The following is a 14,726-nucleotide window of genomic DNA, read 5'->3' on the forward strand; positions in this document are numbered from 1 at the left end:
GTGGAGTTTTAAAGACACGGGAATGTTCCGCCTCGGGGCGCCCGAGAAGAGGTTCCCTCAACACCACCTACATTGTCCTGTACGCCATCACTTCCCCGGCTCTAGACTCGTACATAGACCACGTCTTCAACGAATCTGGTGGAGCCGAGAATGGCGGCGACATACACCTAGCGATACTGAACATAGGCGCCGTTCAATTCACCACCCTGGCAGTGGTTATTTTGGGCGCGACATTTGTACCCCAGGGGGCCGTCGCATTTAACCCGGAGATATTGTTCGACCAGAAGCTGGACACGGAAATAGTCAAGGCTAGCAAGCTGGATGACGGGATCGATATGCCGAAGCGCCGCAAGGATAGGGAATATACTAATAACTACTTAACCCTCAATGGCAGCAGTCACACTAGTCGTCATGAAGTCTATGATGGCGGAAGTCGGCACCAGCGTTATGCGAATGTAGCATAGGCTGCTTGTATCGTTCCCATTTTTGATTGATTGATTTATTTACATACGTTCATTCAGTAGCATGGTTCAACAAGCCCCTCGTCATTTTCAGCTTTTCTGATATGGGCATTTGTGTTATCTCTGACTCTATTCCCCGCACTACTCATCTTCTATGTAGTAAACACATATTGTTTACCACTGTTTTGATACCCCTTGTGCTGAATCAGACACGCAGAAAAATTTATGCCCTCCAGCTCACTAGCGCTGGCAAGCAGTCAAAATTAATGATATTCTCCCTTGCATTCTCTCATTTGATCTACGTTCCAGCCACTACATACACTGTACGTATAAAATGTGTGTTGTGGTTTTCCTATTTATGTACCTGGGCTAGAGAAGATAGATAGATGCCGGTATGTATGCCTCCTCGACAACAATTAAGAGCCCTGTTCAATGTCGCAATTCACCAATCAAAAGGATCGGACAAATGAACGTGTTACAAATATTTCATATGACTAGTTGTAGAAGCCTTGCAACTTGGTTGAGAAATCTATATCATTGGAAAGTGAACTTTACTCTAACAAATAACGGAGTCTCGCAGCACAGAACTATCCTGTGTAGCTCTCGGGAAGAGGGAAGAAATTTCTATTCCCGTACTACATTCTATGAGATGAGTCATTAATAGCTGGCAGGATGTGTGAAGCGAGAAGGGCAAAAAGAGCGAGTTTTGATGTAAAAAAAGGGACAGAAGAAAGCAGCAACAAGCATGAGTGCGCAGACATGTATTTTGTATCATGAATAAAACGGGAAGGCATATGAAACATGAAGAGTACCCAAATGAGGAACAAAAATAAAAATAAAATAAACATAAAAAGCTACAATGAAAAAGGAAATACGACGACGACCGCACCTCAAAGGTGTTTGCCCATAAACTTTCGTTTGGCAAAAGCCAGCCACCACTAGAAGAGTTCAAGTCAGCCATTGATGTGCGGAGATGCAATGGACGCGGCGAAGAAAGAAATGAATCTCCTGTACGGTACCTTCGACGGCCCGACGCCCCCAGGGTACAAACGGGAATGTAATCGGAGGGCAAGTTCTTGTCGGACTTGGGAAATATACCTAGAGTACGGCAGGTAAGTTTTCAGTCAGAAAAGACAAAACGATATAGACTCCTGGAGCTTGGCGTACTGTCTTAAGGTCTCTGCGTCCTGGCGATCGCGCGGAGGTTCGAACGCCTGGTTAAGGGGGAAAGATGCATCCCCGGGGATTGCGAAGTGGTCGAGTGAGGTGTTGATAAGGACCTGTATTGATCAAGCGACGGATTAGCGACCGCAACAGGATACACGATCTCCGAGAGGGTAATAACTATTTTATTTTTATTTTTATTTTTATTTTTATTTTTTTTTATTTTTAATTGAGCCTTATCCTTGCAACAAACATGTACCTTTTCCGCCTCTCTCGGTGCCATGCCTGGCTTCACTTTCGTCAGACACTCGCTTATGAAGAGGATGCCATATATCAGCATGCGGTCAGCGGGACCCTTGATTTCAAAATTGCGGAAGAACGTGTTGGCGCGGTACAGGGAGAGGATTTCATCAAGGCAGTCGTACGATTCGCTATCGGGGTCTATATCGAATTCCGCGGTGCCGGGAGCCAGCTGGGGTAGGGTGTAGGCGGGGCCACGCGTTCGGGTGCGAAGCGGCAGGAGAGGAAAATTTCCTGACTCATGTGAGAAATACGCGGCTGCATTTGGTCTACTCTAGTGGTGCACATAGATATATGTTCATATGGTAAATACCTATGGTTGGGACATCTGCCTCCTGGAGGAAGATAGAGTGGTACGCCTGGTGTTGAAGGATCAGCGGGGTTCAATGAAGGAATGAATAATGAGGAACAGAGGACCAAACCAACAGGCATCTTCAAACAAGCTAAATCTCCCTGTGTATATCCTTGAGAATTACTAGCTAGATCATTATTCCTTAGAAGTTTCTCGTTGTCGTCGGCTCCATCAACGGCGTTTCACTCGCTGTGAAGTCTGAAGCTGCGGCTCTTGGGCAATGTCCATTGGGCGAGACACTAGTCCCATTTAGTGCTGCTTAGTGAATTGGTTTTTCCGCCTCCGGACTGCTTAACGCGGTCTGATTTCGCGGCTCAACGCGTCGGATGGTGGAGCTTTTGAATAATGTCATGTTCACCACGGATGCGTTGGTTATTGCGCATATTCTCCCCAATTGCTGCGGCATATATACGTTTTAAAATTTTAGGTTTCTGGAGGAGAACTTGTACAGCATACCTCCTTTCTATCTCGCCGCCACACCATGTCGGACTTCGATGGTGAAATGGATGTGGACGACCCACCCTCCAAAAATGCTGCCCAGTTCAGCTCCGATAATACCAATGGAAGAGGCAAAAGAATAGCCGCGGATCTTCCCATCGAAGCAGAGGACGTTCTGCCATGGTATTATTTTCCTCTGGATCTTATCATTTCCACCCCCCATTTCCAGCGGGAGAAGCAGCTAATAGTTTTCTCGAAAAGGGTCGAAAAGTACCGCCCAAATACCCTAGAAGATGTATCCGGACACCACGATATCATCAGTACTATTAACAGATTTATCGATAAAAATGTAAATGATCCAGGCCGTTCCAAATGCCCCGAACATTGATTGGACTAATCCCTTGTTTGTCCAGCGATTGCCTCATTTGCTCCTCTACGGTCCCCCAGGCACGGGAAAAACGTCGACCATCCTTGCCCTAGCACGGCGGATATATGGGGTGAAGAATATGCGACAGATGGTCCTGGAGTTAAATGCCAGCGATGACAGAGGAATTGACGTTGTAAGAGACCAGATCAAAACATTCGCTAGTTCGTCATCCACCCCTTTAGATATTCACTTAGTAACGTAGGTCTTATGAAACTAACAAGTATTTCCTATCCCAGGCACCAAACAAATATTCTCTGTGACTCCATCTACCAAGTCGGAATCAACCCTTGGAGCGTTCAAATTAATCATCCTTGATGAAGCCGATGCGATGACAGCAACTGCGCAGATGGCACTCCGCCGCATCATGGAAAAATACACCGCAAACACTCGATTTTGTATCATTGCAAACTATACACACAAGCTCTCTCCCGCGCTACTGTCGCGATGCACGCGATTCCGATTTAGTCCGCTGAAGGAGGAAGATATCCGCGTGCTAGTAGACCAGGTTGTCGAGAAGGAGCGGGTGCGGATACAGCCGGAAGCAATCGACAGCCTTGTGCAGTTGAGCAAGGGAGACATGAGACGAGCATTGAACGTACTCCAGGCATGCCACGCAAGCAGTAAGCCGACCAAGCCGATTTCCTCTTAATACTGACCAGGATATCGGGTTTCTGACCAATATGATTTTTATTGTCTGCTTGCCCAGGTATACCCCTTTCCATGAAAAACGGCCCGATAGCCCAGCCCACTTCCGAACACGAAACCATAACCGATGAAACTATCTATACTTGCATCGCAGCCCCACATCCATCCGATATTAAAACGATTATCACCACATTATTAACAACCAGCGACGTGACATCATGTTTGAACACTATCAAAACATTGAAATCGACTAAGGGACTTGCCTTGGCGGATATCTTGACCTCAATATCGACAGAGCTGCAACGCATTGAAGTGCCTGCCGCAACACGAATAGTCTGGATGGAAGGGCTTGCAGATATCGAATGGCGCCTAGCCGCTGGTGGAGGGGAGATGGTGCAAACAGGTGGGTTGGTTGGAGTAGTACGCGGGGGATGCGAATTAGCAGGAAGTTTAGATGTTCGTCAAAATCCCTGATAATATGGAACATATAATAATCATTCATCCAACCGTCACGTCCGTCCAATTGCAATATTTCGCTACAAAAAATCCAACCTCAGGTAAAACCTTATCGCCCGAGAAAATAGGGAACCCCGCCGCCAGGGGATTTTTGCGACGAGGCGGGAGTGGGGGCGAGCTCAGCGCACACTCCAGCAAAAGCCGAGAAGTGGGGCAAAAATTCAACCTCACGATTGCAGGATGCTGGTAAACAATACGGAATTATTCCCAATCGCCATATCGGCATTGACCTTTCAAACCGATTGCACTCACTTTACCAGGCGTGTGGCTTGTAGGAATAGGATGGGGAAAGACGTTGTAGAAAGCAGAGGGGATTTCCATAAATGATAAATAACGTAATTGAAAAGCGGCCTCATACTGGACAAGGTTTGTCTGTATCCATGCGATCGATCAATGGCATCCAGGCATGGCCGTTTGTCTCTTCCCCCGCCCATCTCCCGGTTTGCTTTCTCTGTTACATGGTTCCGTACATTCTGGCTCACCTCGTTCTTCTGCTCGTTCTTCCACTCCCTTCTTTCGCCGATAATACTCCCTAGCCCTATGCATTCAATCCTCTTCCAGGCACGAGAACCCAATTACATCACACCGTACCCCGCAACCTAGAGTCAGCTTCCCGTCATGCGCTCCCAGCCCATTCAACTCTCCTCGGCGATGTTGGCCCTGGCATCTCTCGCCGTTTTTGGCCTGCAGGCTTCTGCAGAGACAGTATTGGGAGTCTATGTCTTTGCCCGCCATGGAGACCGCACGTCAAAATCTACGCCTCCCACCGAGTTGACCACTTTGGGCTACCAGCAGGTATTCAACACCGGCTCGTACTATCATAATCGCTATATCGCGGCTTCATCCGACTCGCGCATCCTCGGTATAAGCCCAGACATTGTACAACCACACCAGCTCCTAGCATCTGCACCCGAAGACGAAGTGCTGCAGAAATCTGCTATTGGGTTCTTGCAAGCTGTCTACCCGCCCGTTGGCAATGTTGCCACTTCCACTCTTCGCAATGGCACTGTCGTCGAGGCTCCTATGAACGGGTATCAGCTCATTGCTGTCGAGCAAGTGTCAACAGGCGGCAACAGCGAGAATGTCGCCTGGCTGCAAAGCGCAACCAAGTGTCAAAAAGCCAAGATCAGCAGCAGCGAGTACCGTCAATCGAAGGAGTTTCAGGAGCTGTTCCAGTCGACTGCCGGATTCTACAAGTCCGTTGCACCCATGGTGGAACGGACATTTCCAGAATCAAAGGTTAACTTCGGGAATGCGTACTTGGTCTTCGATCTCCTTAACGTTGCCAGGATCCATAACACAACCGACTCATTGCCGGATGACAAACTGCCGTCGAAGGAAACATTTACCCGTCTCCAGGACCTGGCAAACATATATGAATTCAACCTTGCGTACAACGCAACCTCCCCTATCCGGGCAGTCGGTGGCTCGCTCTTGGCCGGTGAAGTTCTCTCCAGCTTCAATGAGCTAATCGACACGGCTGGTGCGAAGGCCAAACTCAGCGTCCAATTTGGTGCCTACGCTATCTTCCTTTCCTTCTTCGGCCTCACAAAGCTCGCAGAGACGAAGCCTGAATTCACTGGCATTCCGGACTACGCGTCCAGCATGGCATTTGAGCTGGTGACCAACGCGACGACCTCGCCGTCTGGTCCATTCCCCAGCCGATCCGACATCAGTGTCCGCTTCCTCTTCCGCAATGGCAGCGTACTCCCCAACTCCCCCGACACGCAGCCGGCCGCATACCCACTCTTCGGTCAATCGACAACGCTCATGCCGTGGTCTGAATTCGAGTCCAACATGAAGCAGATTGCCATTTCCTCAGAGGAGGAATTCTGCAAGGCTTGCAGCGCGACTCCAGAGCGCTGCGCTGCCGGAAGCGGCGCGGATGATGGCCTAAATGCATCTTCGGCTGGTTCTGGTAGCAGTGGTGACCTGTCCAGAACGGAGGCTGGTGTTGTGGGTGCATTTGTGGCTTTAGCCGTCATCCTGGGGCTTCAGGGACTTGCATTCCTGTTTGGTGGGTTTCGCCTTGTTACGAAGAAGGGCTTCACCGAGGTTAAAGGAGATGCATAAGTCTCAGGCGCAAATGGATTGTTTTGGTGTCAAGCGTGTCTACGAGGTTTTTATTATTGGTTCAGGGACTATAAGAATTAGATCCATTGGGTGTCTGGAGGGCAGGGGAAGATGGGGTCGAGATTATCTCTCACCTGTAGGAACGGCACGATTAATGAAGATTGACGAAGGATGTGAGAAAAAAAGAGGAAACACATATGTTTAAGTGAGTACATACTAGTATGTGGCGACACATAATGACGGCACGATAGGCTTCAAAATATCATCCTCTCGGTGATAAATCAAAGAAGAATATATTACATAGTTAATTCTATACAACACCCCCAGAAGCCTTCAGTGATAATAAAGGTTGAAATAAGAAAAACTAGAAAGCTAAAAGAATACAACGAAAAGCAGACGAAAAGAAAGAAGTCAAACACCATATTCCCCCCGATGTCAATGATCCAACAGCACGCCTTACGTTCTGTTCCCTGAAGTGTCCCCCCCCCCCCCTCCCCAGCCCGCTGTAATCTGCTGGTACTGTACAAACGACTATCAATACCTCTTTATTATGTGAGACGGAGAAAGTGTGCGGAAAGACACAATAGGGATGTTAACTAGCGGATGCCACCCGTCCATGTATGTACAGAGTTCCAAACCAGCTATTATTATCATTGTGAAGCACTGATGTCGTTGATGGCCCTGGAATGGGTTACAGCTGGATATGATTAATAAAAAGTTGAATGTGGTTTAAAAAAAGTGAGAATGAAAAATAAACCATACTCATTTCTTCACTCTCTCGCTAACATCTTTTACACATTCTTAGTCTATATTATTGTTATACTTCAATATTCAGAGCTCTTCAACATCTGAAAAGTAGTTCTGAGTTAGAATTAGTGATCTAAAGTTAGAATTCAGTAGTTAAGAAATAGAGCTCTGAGAAATATAATAAAATCATCATCTCTGAAGCATTCAGAGGTGTGAGCGATGCTCTTTTGCCCCAGTGGCCTAACAGAAGAAGAGCAATCACTTGATGATGTAATCGGGTCGTAACTGCGGAACGCCATCGCCAAATCTCTAGTTAACATTTCTGACGGTGTCAAAGATACTGACAGTTCCTAACACTGGCCCCAAAGCTGCTTTTTTGCTCTGTTTCTGGTCAATGGATTTGCATCCACTCCTACAATTTCCACTACAGTAATGATTAGAACGTTCGCCATACGTTCAGGTCAAGCCATCACCGAAACCTTTCAGAGTTAGTTGCAACACTCCGCTTTGTTACCCTCCTACAGAAATACCGGGAGAAGATAAGGGTTCGCTGTGCCTCAAATCTCCAGATCCTGGAGAAAGGCTTCGCGTAATGTCATCACACTATAATACGGAGCCACCACCAACTGCCTCCGCCACCCTCATCACCACTGCTGGTCCGCTCCACATCTCCCTCTTCGCGAAACAAACGCCTCTCGCATGCAAAAATTTCCTTCAGCATTGCTTAGACGGGTACTACAATGGGACAGTCTTTCACCGCGTCATCCCGGACTTCATAATCCAGGGCGGCGACCCAACGGGGACAGGCTCGGGAGGCTCATCGATCTACGAAGATCCAGAGTTCGAAGTCGACTCGCGCGATGGGGAAAAGGTTTTGTTCAGAGATGAAATACACAGCAGACTACGATTCAACCGCCGTGGGTTGGTCGGGATGGCAAAAGCAGAAGATGGGACGTATGGAAGCCAGTTTTTTGTTACCCTCGGAAGTAACGCGGACAGGCAGTTAACCGGGACGTGTACGATGTTTGGACGCATTGAAGGGGATAGTATCTATAACGTAGTAAGGATTGCAGAGGGGGATCTGGTGGAAGGAACTGAGCGGCCCGTGTATGCCGTAAAGGTTACGGGGTGTGAAGTGGGCGATTTGGGTCCCTTCAAGGATGTTTTAAGGAAGCGCAAAAAAGTCGCTGTTGCCGCGCCGCAGAAGCAAGAGGGAGTAAAGCGCGACGTTCCTAATAAGAGGAAAAAGGGCAAAGGCGCAAAAGTATTATTGAGTTTTGCGGACGATGAAGAAGAGGGTATGATGCATGCAACACAGAAAATGAAGAAGCCTAAGTTCAATACCAACCTCGTCACATCAGGAGAAGGAGCGGTGCCGGAACAAAACGAGAGCATTCAGGAACATAAAAGCCAACTTAAAGTTGCAAGGGCTTCCCCTACACACAAAAACCAAGCTGATCTCGACGTCCAACAAGTCCACCCAAAGAGGCGCAGGTCTGCCTCCCCTTCAAAATCACCGCCCGTAAGCCGGATACCACCACGAGACCCTAACACCCAACTCCCTTTTCCGGACCCGGAAGCCCCGTCTGGCTCTCAATCTTCCTCCCCCGACCCTCCCGCAAAGCAATTAGCTTTATCACGAACCACCGCCGAAATAGATGCGCTCAAAGCATCCATGCGTCGCAACGTCACCAAAACCACAGAACCTACACGTAAAAAGTCTGCGCTTGACTCTTTGATCCCAGAAACGTCAATAAGAGGCCGTCGACGCCCAACCTCGGGCAGCACCAACGGGGCTGGATTAGGGAACGGGACATCCCAAGATAGCGAGGCAATGAGGATGTTTAATGCATTCAAAGCTCGTTTAGAACAGGCTGATCTAATATCAAGTCGATCAAAAATGACAAAAAAAACAGGTGACTACGAACATGGAAGTTCCAGACAACTCAAAGGCAAGAAACTCCAATCTGCCAATGCGGCAAAGGATAAAAAAGGGAGTGGAGATGGAGAAGAAGAAGAAGAAGAAGCAGAAGCACAAGTCTGTGACCTCCATTTCATCGCAAACTGCCCATCATGCCGCACGTGGGACACGACTGCCATCGCCGCGCAGGACGACACCGCCCAAAACCACGGCCGAGAGGATGACGATAACCCAATTGACTGGATGACGCACCGACTGACCTTCGGCAAGGACATGCTGGGCAAGGATCTGAATTGGAAGCGCACACATGAGGACGTGGATGGGCTTGTGGTGATTGATCCTCGCGAGAAGGAGAAGGAGGTTGTTGGAGGCGGTGGTGCTGGGAGGCGGCGAGAGCGAGAGCGGCAGCGCAAGTTGGGGTCGGGACATCGAAGGGAGTGGGATGGGAACGGGTGGTAATCTTCCTTTCATATAGTTCTGTATAGAAGGTCAATTGCAGGATACTAGTGTTAGCAGTTAACCTAAGGGGTTCCCTGCCAAATAGCGAAAAGACAGTAAAGCGTCTACCATGTTTCTTCGTCGTCCAGGACCCCGCCCAATGGACTGACTAAAAGATACGAACAACTCTTTCTCAGCGATGTAGCTGGATATGATAACATGTCCGCGCTTTTCTCGGACAACTACGATGCTCGGTGCATGGAGTCGGTAAATAAAATGTGTCACGCGAGTGACATATCTCCTATATTATTTTGCCATCGCTTTTATATGTACAGTACAAGGTGTGAAATTCACAAAATCAAAATTTCTTGTGTTTTTTTTGAGATCGTTTTCACCCTGTAACCAGTTGGCAAAAACATGTGCCTTGCGTCCTATTCACACGACAATCAGCGACCTGATGTATGCCCGCAACCACCATACATCATCCGTAGTTGGGTTCATGGTTTGGTGTCCACAAAAAAACAAAGAAAGAAAATAAAAGAAAGGAAAGGAAAGGAAAAAAAGGCCAGCTGAAGATGTCAAAACGTAAAAATATTGAAGTAAGGAAAATATGTAGGAGAAGAATTGGAACATAATAAAAATCTCTCAATGACTTGCTCATCCAGCAAAAGCATTGATACTCTTAAGTTGGGCATACAGTTGAATGTGGTTAATAAAAAGTTGAACATGATTAATTTTTCAGGCTGGAATAATCTTTGAGGGTGATTTTGGTCACAAATTATATTCACTCTCTCATTGAAATTATATATACTCATTATATCTCTTTCATATCTCTGAATACTTCAGAGACAGTAATATTACTATTATTTCTTAACTAATCTGAATTCTAACTCTAGATCACTAATTCTAATAACTACTTTTCAGATATTGAAGAACTCCGAATAGTGAAATATGCATAATAACTGATTAATAATATATACTGAGAATATATAAAATATGTTTAGTATATATAGATCTTAGTGAGAGAGTGAAGAGCTGACTATGGTTTATTTTTCAGACCCATCTTTTTTAAATCATATTCAACTTTTAATAAACCACATTCAACTGTAACCTGCCCTAAGTTAACAGTATTCTCCCACTGGCGGGAGTTGAAAGGGAATGGTGTGAATATTGGACCAGAGAGCACAGGCGCATGACAGCTTGAGGAAAAGGAGAAAAGGAAAAGTCACATAAATACAGAATATCATATTGTAATCTAAATTAGAAGGGCGGGCGCTCACCATGTTCGACGCCAATCCAAGAGGTGCAGGCGGACAGATCGTACGACCACGGCACGGCACGGCCCAACAGGCGATCAGCATGAGATCGAAGACCAATGTTGGGAGGGAAAAAAAAAAAAAAAAAAAAGGCCGAAAAGAAAAGGGAGGCTCAAAACAATGCCAGGGGCTGATTTAAAATGATCGATCAAGGGGCTGAAATTTGAGAAGCAAAAGCCTGAAACCATCTTTCCCACTCTTTCGGATAACAGGGCCATCATACCTAGCACAATATCCAAGGACGGAATGAAAATCAACCGCATTGGTAGAAAAGGAATGACGAAGAACATAAATCTCCGCAATAAAATGGGAGGGAAAAAGGCAAGAAGTGGTTACCTATCTACTAGACAGTGCCGGCGCGATGGAAGAAAAAAGGCCTGGAGGGTAGTGGGTTGCATGGCGATGCTATTCTGCGAAGTATTCAATCAACCACTGTGTTGACAATGAGTAGAAATTGAAAACTAACAGCGCCCGTTACTCTAATCCTGGCACATACTGGATATACAAGTGTTTGTTCCCATTCTAGCTTCAGTACGGATCACCTCAGTTAAGCAACATGTCACAAGATTACCTCCAATCGGCGAACTGGAAAAAGGGCCGGCTTGGGAGCAAGATACATTCAAGAGATCGTGGGGAATGGGGCGAAGAAAAGGCCGGAGATAAAAACAAAAAAAGAAAGAAAAACAAAACCCAAGGAAGAAAACTTGGATATAGAAACAGAAACTTGAAAGAAGATTAGGCAAAATGATGAAAATAAGTAAGCCCTATACAAGGTGGACAACTATAATGCAATTCGAACGAACATGATATTCCACGAGCTTTCCAAGATTAAGAAAAGGTGCGTTCAAAACGTAAATAGGCATCACGATGGGAAAGAAAATACCATCAGCGAAGAAGAGGAGTGTTTCAAACATTTTTTGTCGTTTTCCATCAACACACACACACACACACACACACACACAGAGTTGAAGGCAAGAAGGCACAATCATCCCGTACATAATTTCCAAATCCGATAGAATGTCTGTTTCTTATTGAGAAAACAAGGGAGAGTGTTGAGGTTGCGGGCCCAGAGGAGTCCAATGGTTGGGTTCCTAGGCTGCCCCAAAAATTAAGATCTAATGGTTCCATATAATTCCTGGTGTGAATAACTTTTTTATTTTAGTTTCTCTTTTGATTACTGGTGTCATTTCGTCATGCGTCATTGAATCGTAAAGACATTAACCCGGCTTGAGGTAAATGGGGGTTGTGCTTATTATGTCTTTTATTCATGAAATGGTATACATTTCTCGCCGTAAATTTATTGGGTGATCTGGGGGTTTGTATTTACTCGACAATTATCTCAACGTTCGTGCCCGATCTCAGTTCGTCACTTCCTCGAGTCTGATGTCCATTCTGGCGGCGAAAGCCCGATCCCCGCTCCGGAGCAGGACCCCGAGGTTGTCTCATGGGAATACGCTCCTGAGAGGATTGCAAATCAAAACCTAAGCCAATCGATCTATTGCTCCCAATCGGAGCAGTGGCAGAGGATTGGGAGTCCTGTTGTTCCCAAGAGAACATTCCACGAAGACGTCTAGGGCTCCCGGAGTTAGGCCCACCAATGCCAGTTCCGAGAGAAAGCCCTCCCAAAGTGTTTACCAGTAGACTATCATCGCGTTGAATGCCCATTGAAGAACCAGAAGGAGTCGGGGTCAAGGTTGGGGTGTTAGACGCAGCGCTGGTACTTCCATCGAAAGGTGGCAAACGAGTCCCATTGGACTGGAGAGCGGCGGGAAAACTAGCAGAAGAAGGCACAGGAGATGGCGTATATGATCGTAGGTCGGCAAAGGACTTCGCGGCTCGTAGATTTTGTGCATTGCCGAAACCACCAGGCGAGTCGAGCACACTAAGGAAACCGGAATGATGTCCACGAAGAGTGTTGAACGGACCAGGGCCATCGCCCCTAGCTTCGCTGAAGTCAATGGTAGCAGCACGGTTGAGTCCACGGCGGGAGGTATCTCCCGTTTGGATAGTAGCGGGATTCGCCGGACCCTGCGGGCTAACATTCGAGTCTGTTGCTCTGAACACGTGAACTTGGCGCTGGTCGCCAGTACCTCGCGAAGCATGTCCTAATCCCATATTATGGGCGAGGGTATGAACAGTACGGCGTTGTAGCGGCGATAGCTTTGCAGGGAAGATCAGTGCTTCCTTGCTCGAATCTTGCTTAAACAAGAGAAGCTGAGAGTAGTATTGAAGAGTTTCCGGTTCGTTCATGTTAACTTCTATTTGAGTCAGCCGGTGATTCAAGCAGGCGTGGAGATAATGAGAATTAGAAAAACGCACTTAGTTCCGCACCACGCTGGGAGACCGGGGAAGGAGAAGTCACGGGAATGTGGGATGCCAACGATGTCAATGAAGGCTGGGAATTCAGTTGTGAGTTCGGCATTGGGCGATGTTGCTCTTCTAACTGGCCCCTGCGCTCACGCTTTTCACGCTCAATCCGCTCCCGTTCTTGCAAGGGAAGCATTTTTTTATATTCTACTCGAAGTTTTCTTCCCTGTAATTCGAAATGGTTAAGGACATCGATTACAGTGGCTGTTTCTTCCGCGGAAGTGAAATTGGCGAACGCTAAACCTCGGAAGACGCCGTTGTCGAAATGGTAGTTAAACGCGTAAGGGAGAGGGAGATTCATCTCTGTCATCAATTGGACCAACTGCTCCTTTTTGACCGCGAATGGGATATTTTTGATCACAATAGCGGTGGGAATAAGCTCGTCGTCTCCTTCGGGGCTGAGATTCTCTGAACGGCTCTGCATCGGTTGGAGCGGATTGGGTCCTAAACCGAAGGGGCCGGCAAGGCCAGGTTGTTGGTCAAGCCAAGTCTTTGACATGTACGTTAGTTGGGGTGAGATCAAGGCGCGCTAAAAAGATTTTTTGGGCCTTCTCCCACTGGAGATTATCTTTAAAAGCATGGTCAAGGAAAGCCACAGTTGACATCGATAACTTACCGCCGGGAGTCCAGTCCTTCCACGTGCGGAGGTCTTCATTCTTCCTGTACTTGCTCCAGCTCCAGAGCCTAAGCCACTCAAAGTATTCGTAGTTCCAAATCCATTTGAATTCCAAGTCTGAGAGCCAGATATATCATATGCATAGGAATTCCCTTGAAGGGCTGGGTTTAGGCGATCCAAACGAGCGGAATCATACCGAGTCATTGGGTCGTCGTATATGCTGGGAGTTATCGGCCCGTAGGCATCGAATTGCCTCGATGACTGGCGATGAAGTTGTTGGTGAGGATGATGACGTTGCGAACCCGGGGATCGAGAAGACGGGTTATCGTGATACATGTCCTGAGACTGAGGATGATAATTACTCATGGTTGCCGCTAAAAACACAAGCTATTTCGAGGGGCTTGTACAGGTTTTCCTTCTTTTCCTTTGGAAGTCGGTAAGACACGAAGCCAAAAAAAGAAAAACGGGCTATTCAATCATGGAGGCGAGAACTATAACAAAAGAATGGAGGATAGTATCGCGCAATAGAGGACTTCGCTGGGAGCTTCTTTGAGGGATCTCAAGATCGTATAACGCGCAAAAAATCAAAACGATATTGTTTTGGCCGGTTGGTACTAAATCATAGACTCTAATGATCGGAGAAGAGCGGACAGGTGATTTTTGTGTAATTTGTGAACGAGCAGGGAAATCTGCGGATATTTCGTCTAGGGCAGTGGAAAACAACGAACGGAGGAAAGAAATCAAAGTTACAGATTGGCGTAATTCAGTGGAATCAGACACGGGCGGAAGTCGTGTTCATCAGTCGTAATGCAGCGTCAAGTCGTTACATAAGAACGAAGGGGTGTGCGAGAAAGACCACGACCCAAAACGTTGGATCCTGAGCTGGGTCTGGGTCTGATCTGGACCTGATTTGTTTTTGATGGCCAAAATGAAGCGGGAACGAAG

General features: G+C 47.0%; 6 protein-coding genes across 6 annotated transcripts in view; 4 read left to right on the forward strand and 2 right to left on the reverse strand.

Moving 5' to 3' along the window:
* The window catches only part of HCAG_04900 (conserved hypothetical protein), a gene marked incomplete at both ends in the record, with an annotated part of 1,770 nt that extends 1,306 nt beyond the window's left edge, over positions 1–464 (forward strand). The window contains one exon of the mRNA XM_001539383.1: positions 118–464. Within this exon, the coding sequence (XP_001539433.1) occupies positions 118–464 (347 nt within the window). The remainder of the gene's footprint in view (positions 1–117) is intronic.
* An 887-nt stretch (positions 465–1,351) lies between these two features.
* On the reverse strand, positions 1,352–2,357 carry HCAG_04901 (conserved hypothetical protein; the record flags this gene model as incomplete). The annotated part of the gene is made up of 6 exons (XM_001539384.1): positions 1,352–1,399; positions 1,481–1,559; positions 1,629–1,741; positions 1,885–2,159; positions 2,239–2,284; positions 2,352–2,357. 6 exons carry the CDS (start codon positions 2,355–2,357, stop codon positions 1,352–1,354), a joined length of 567 nt encoding a protein of 188 aa, XP_001539434.1.
* A 401-nt stretch (positions 2,358–2,758) lies between these two features.
* Positions 2,759–4,261, forward strand: HCAG_04902 (activator 1 subunit 3; the record flags this gene model as incomplete). Its single annotated transcript, XM_001539385.1, has 6 exons — positions 2,759–3,010; positions 3,078–3,275; positions 3,305–3,340; positions 3,417–3,762; positions 3,942–4,190; positions 4,242–4,261. 6 exons carry the CDS (start codon positions 2,759–2,761, stop codon positions 4,259–4,261), a joined length of 1,101 nt encoding a protein of 366 aa, XP_001539435.1.
* A 660-nt stretch (positions 4,262–4,921) lies between these two features.
* HCAG_04903 (conserved hypothetical protein) lies at positions 4,922–6,376 on the forward strand (the record flags this gene model as incomplete). The annotated part of the gene is made up of 1 exon (XM_001539386.1): positions 4,922–6,376. The coding sequence occupies one exon, from the start codon at positions 4,922–4,924 to the stop codon at positions 6,374–6,376; it is 1,455 nt and encodes a 484-aa protein (XP_001539436.1).
* A 1,339-nt stretch (positions 6,377–7,715) lies between these two features.
* On the forward strand, positions 7,716–9,503 carry HCAG_04904 (conserved hypothetical protein; the record flags this gene model as incomplete). Its single annotated transcript, XM_001539387.1, has 2 exons — positions 7,716–8,835; positions 9,040–9,503. 2 exons carry the CDS (start codon positions 7,716–7,718, stop codon positions 9,501–9,503), a joined length of 1,584 nt encoding a protein of 527 aa, XP_001539437.1.
* Positions 9,504–12,121: 2,618 nt separating this feature from the next.
* Positions 12,122–14,147, reverse strand: HCAG_04905 (conserved hypothetical protein; the record flags this gene model as incomplete). The annotated part of the gene is made up of 3 exons (XM_001539388.1): positions 12,122–13,056; positions 13,118–13,655; positions 13,782–14,147. The coding sequence occupies 3 exons, from the start codon at positions 14,145–14,147 to the stop codon at positions 12,122–12,124; spliced, it is 1,839 nt and encodes a 612-aa protein (XP_001539438.1).
* Between the last annotated feature and the right edge of the window lie 579 nt (positions 14,148–14,726).

The sequence above is a fragment of the Histoplasma capsulatum genome, genomic scaffold (assembly GCF_000149585.1).
Source record: "Histoplasma capsulatum NAm1 scaffold_5 genomic scaffold, whole genome shotgun sequence".
NCBI lineage: Eukaryota > Fungi > Ascomycota > Eurotiomycetes > Onygenales > Ajellomycetaceae > Histoplasma > Histoplasma mississippiense.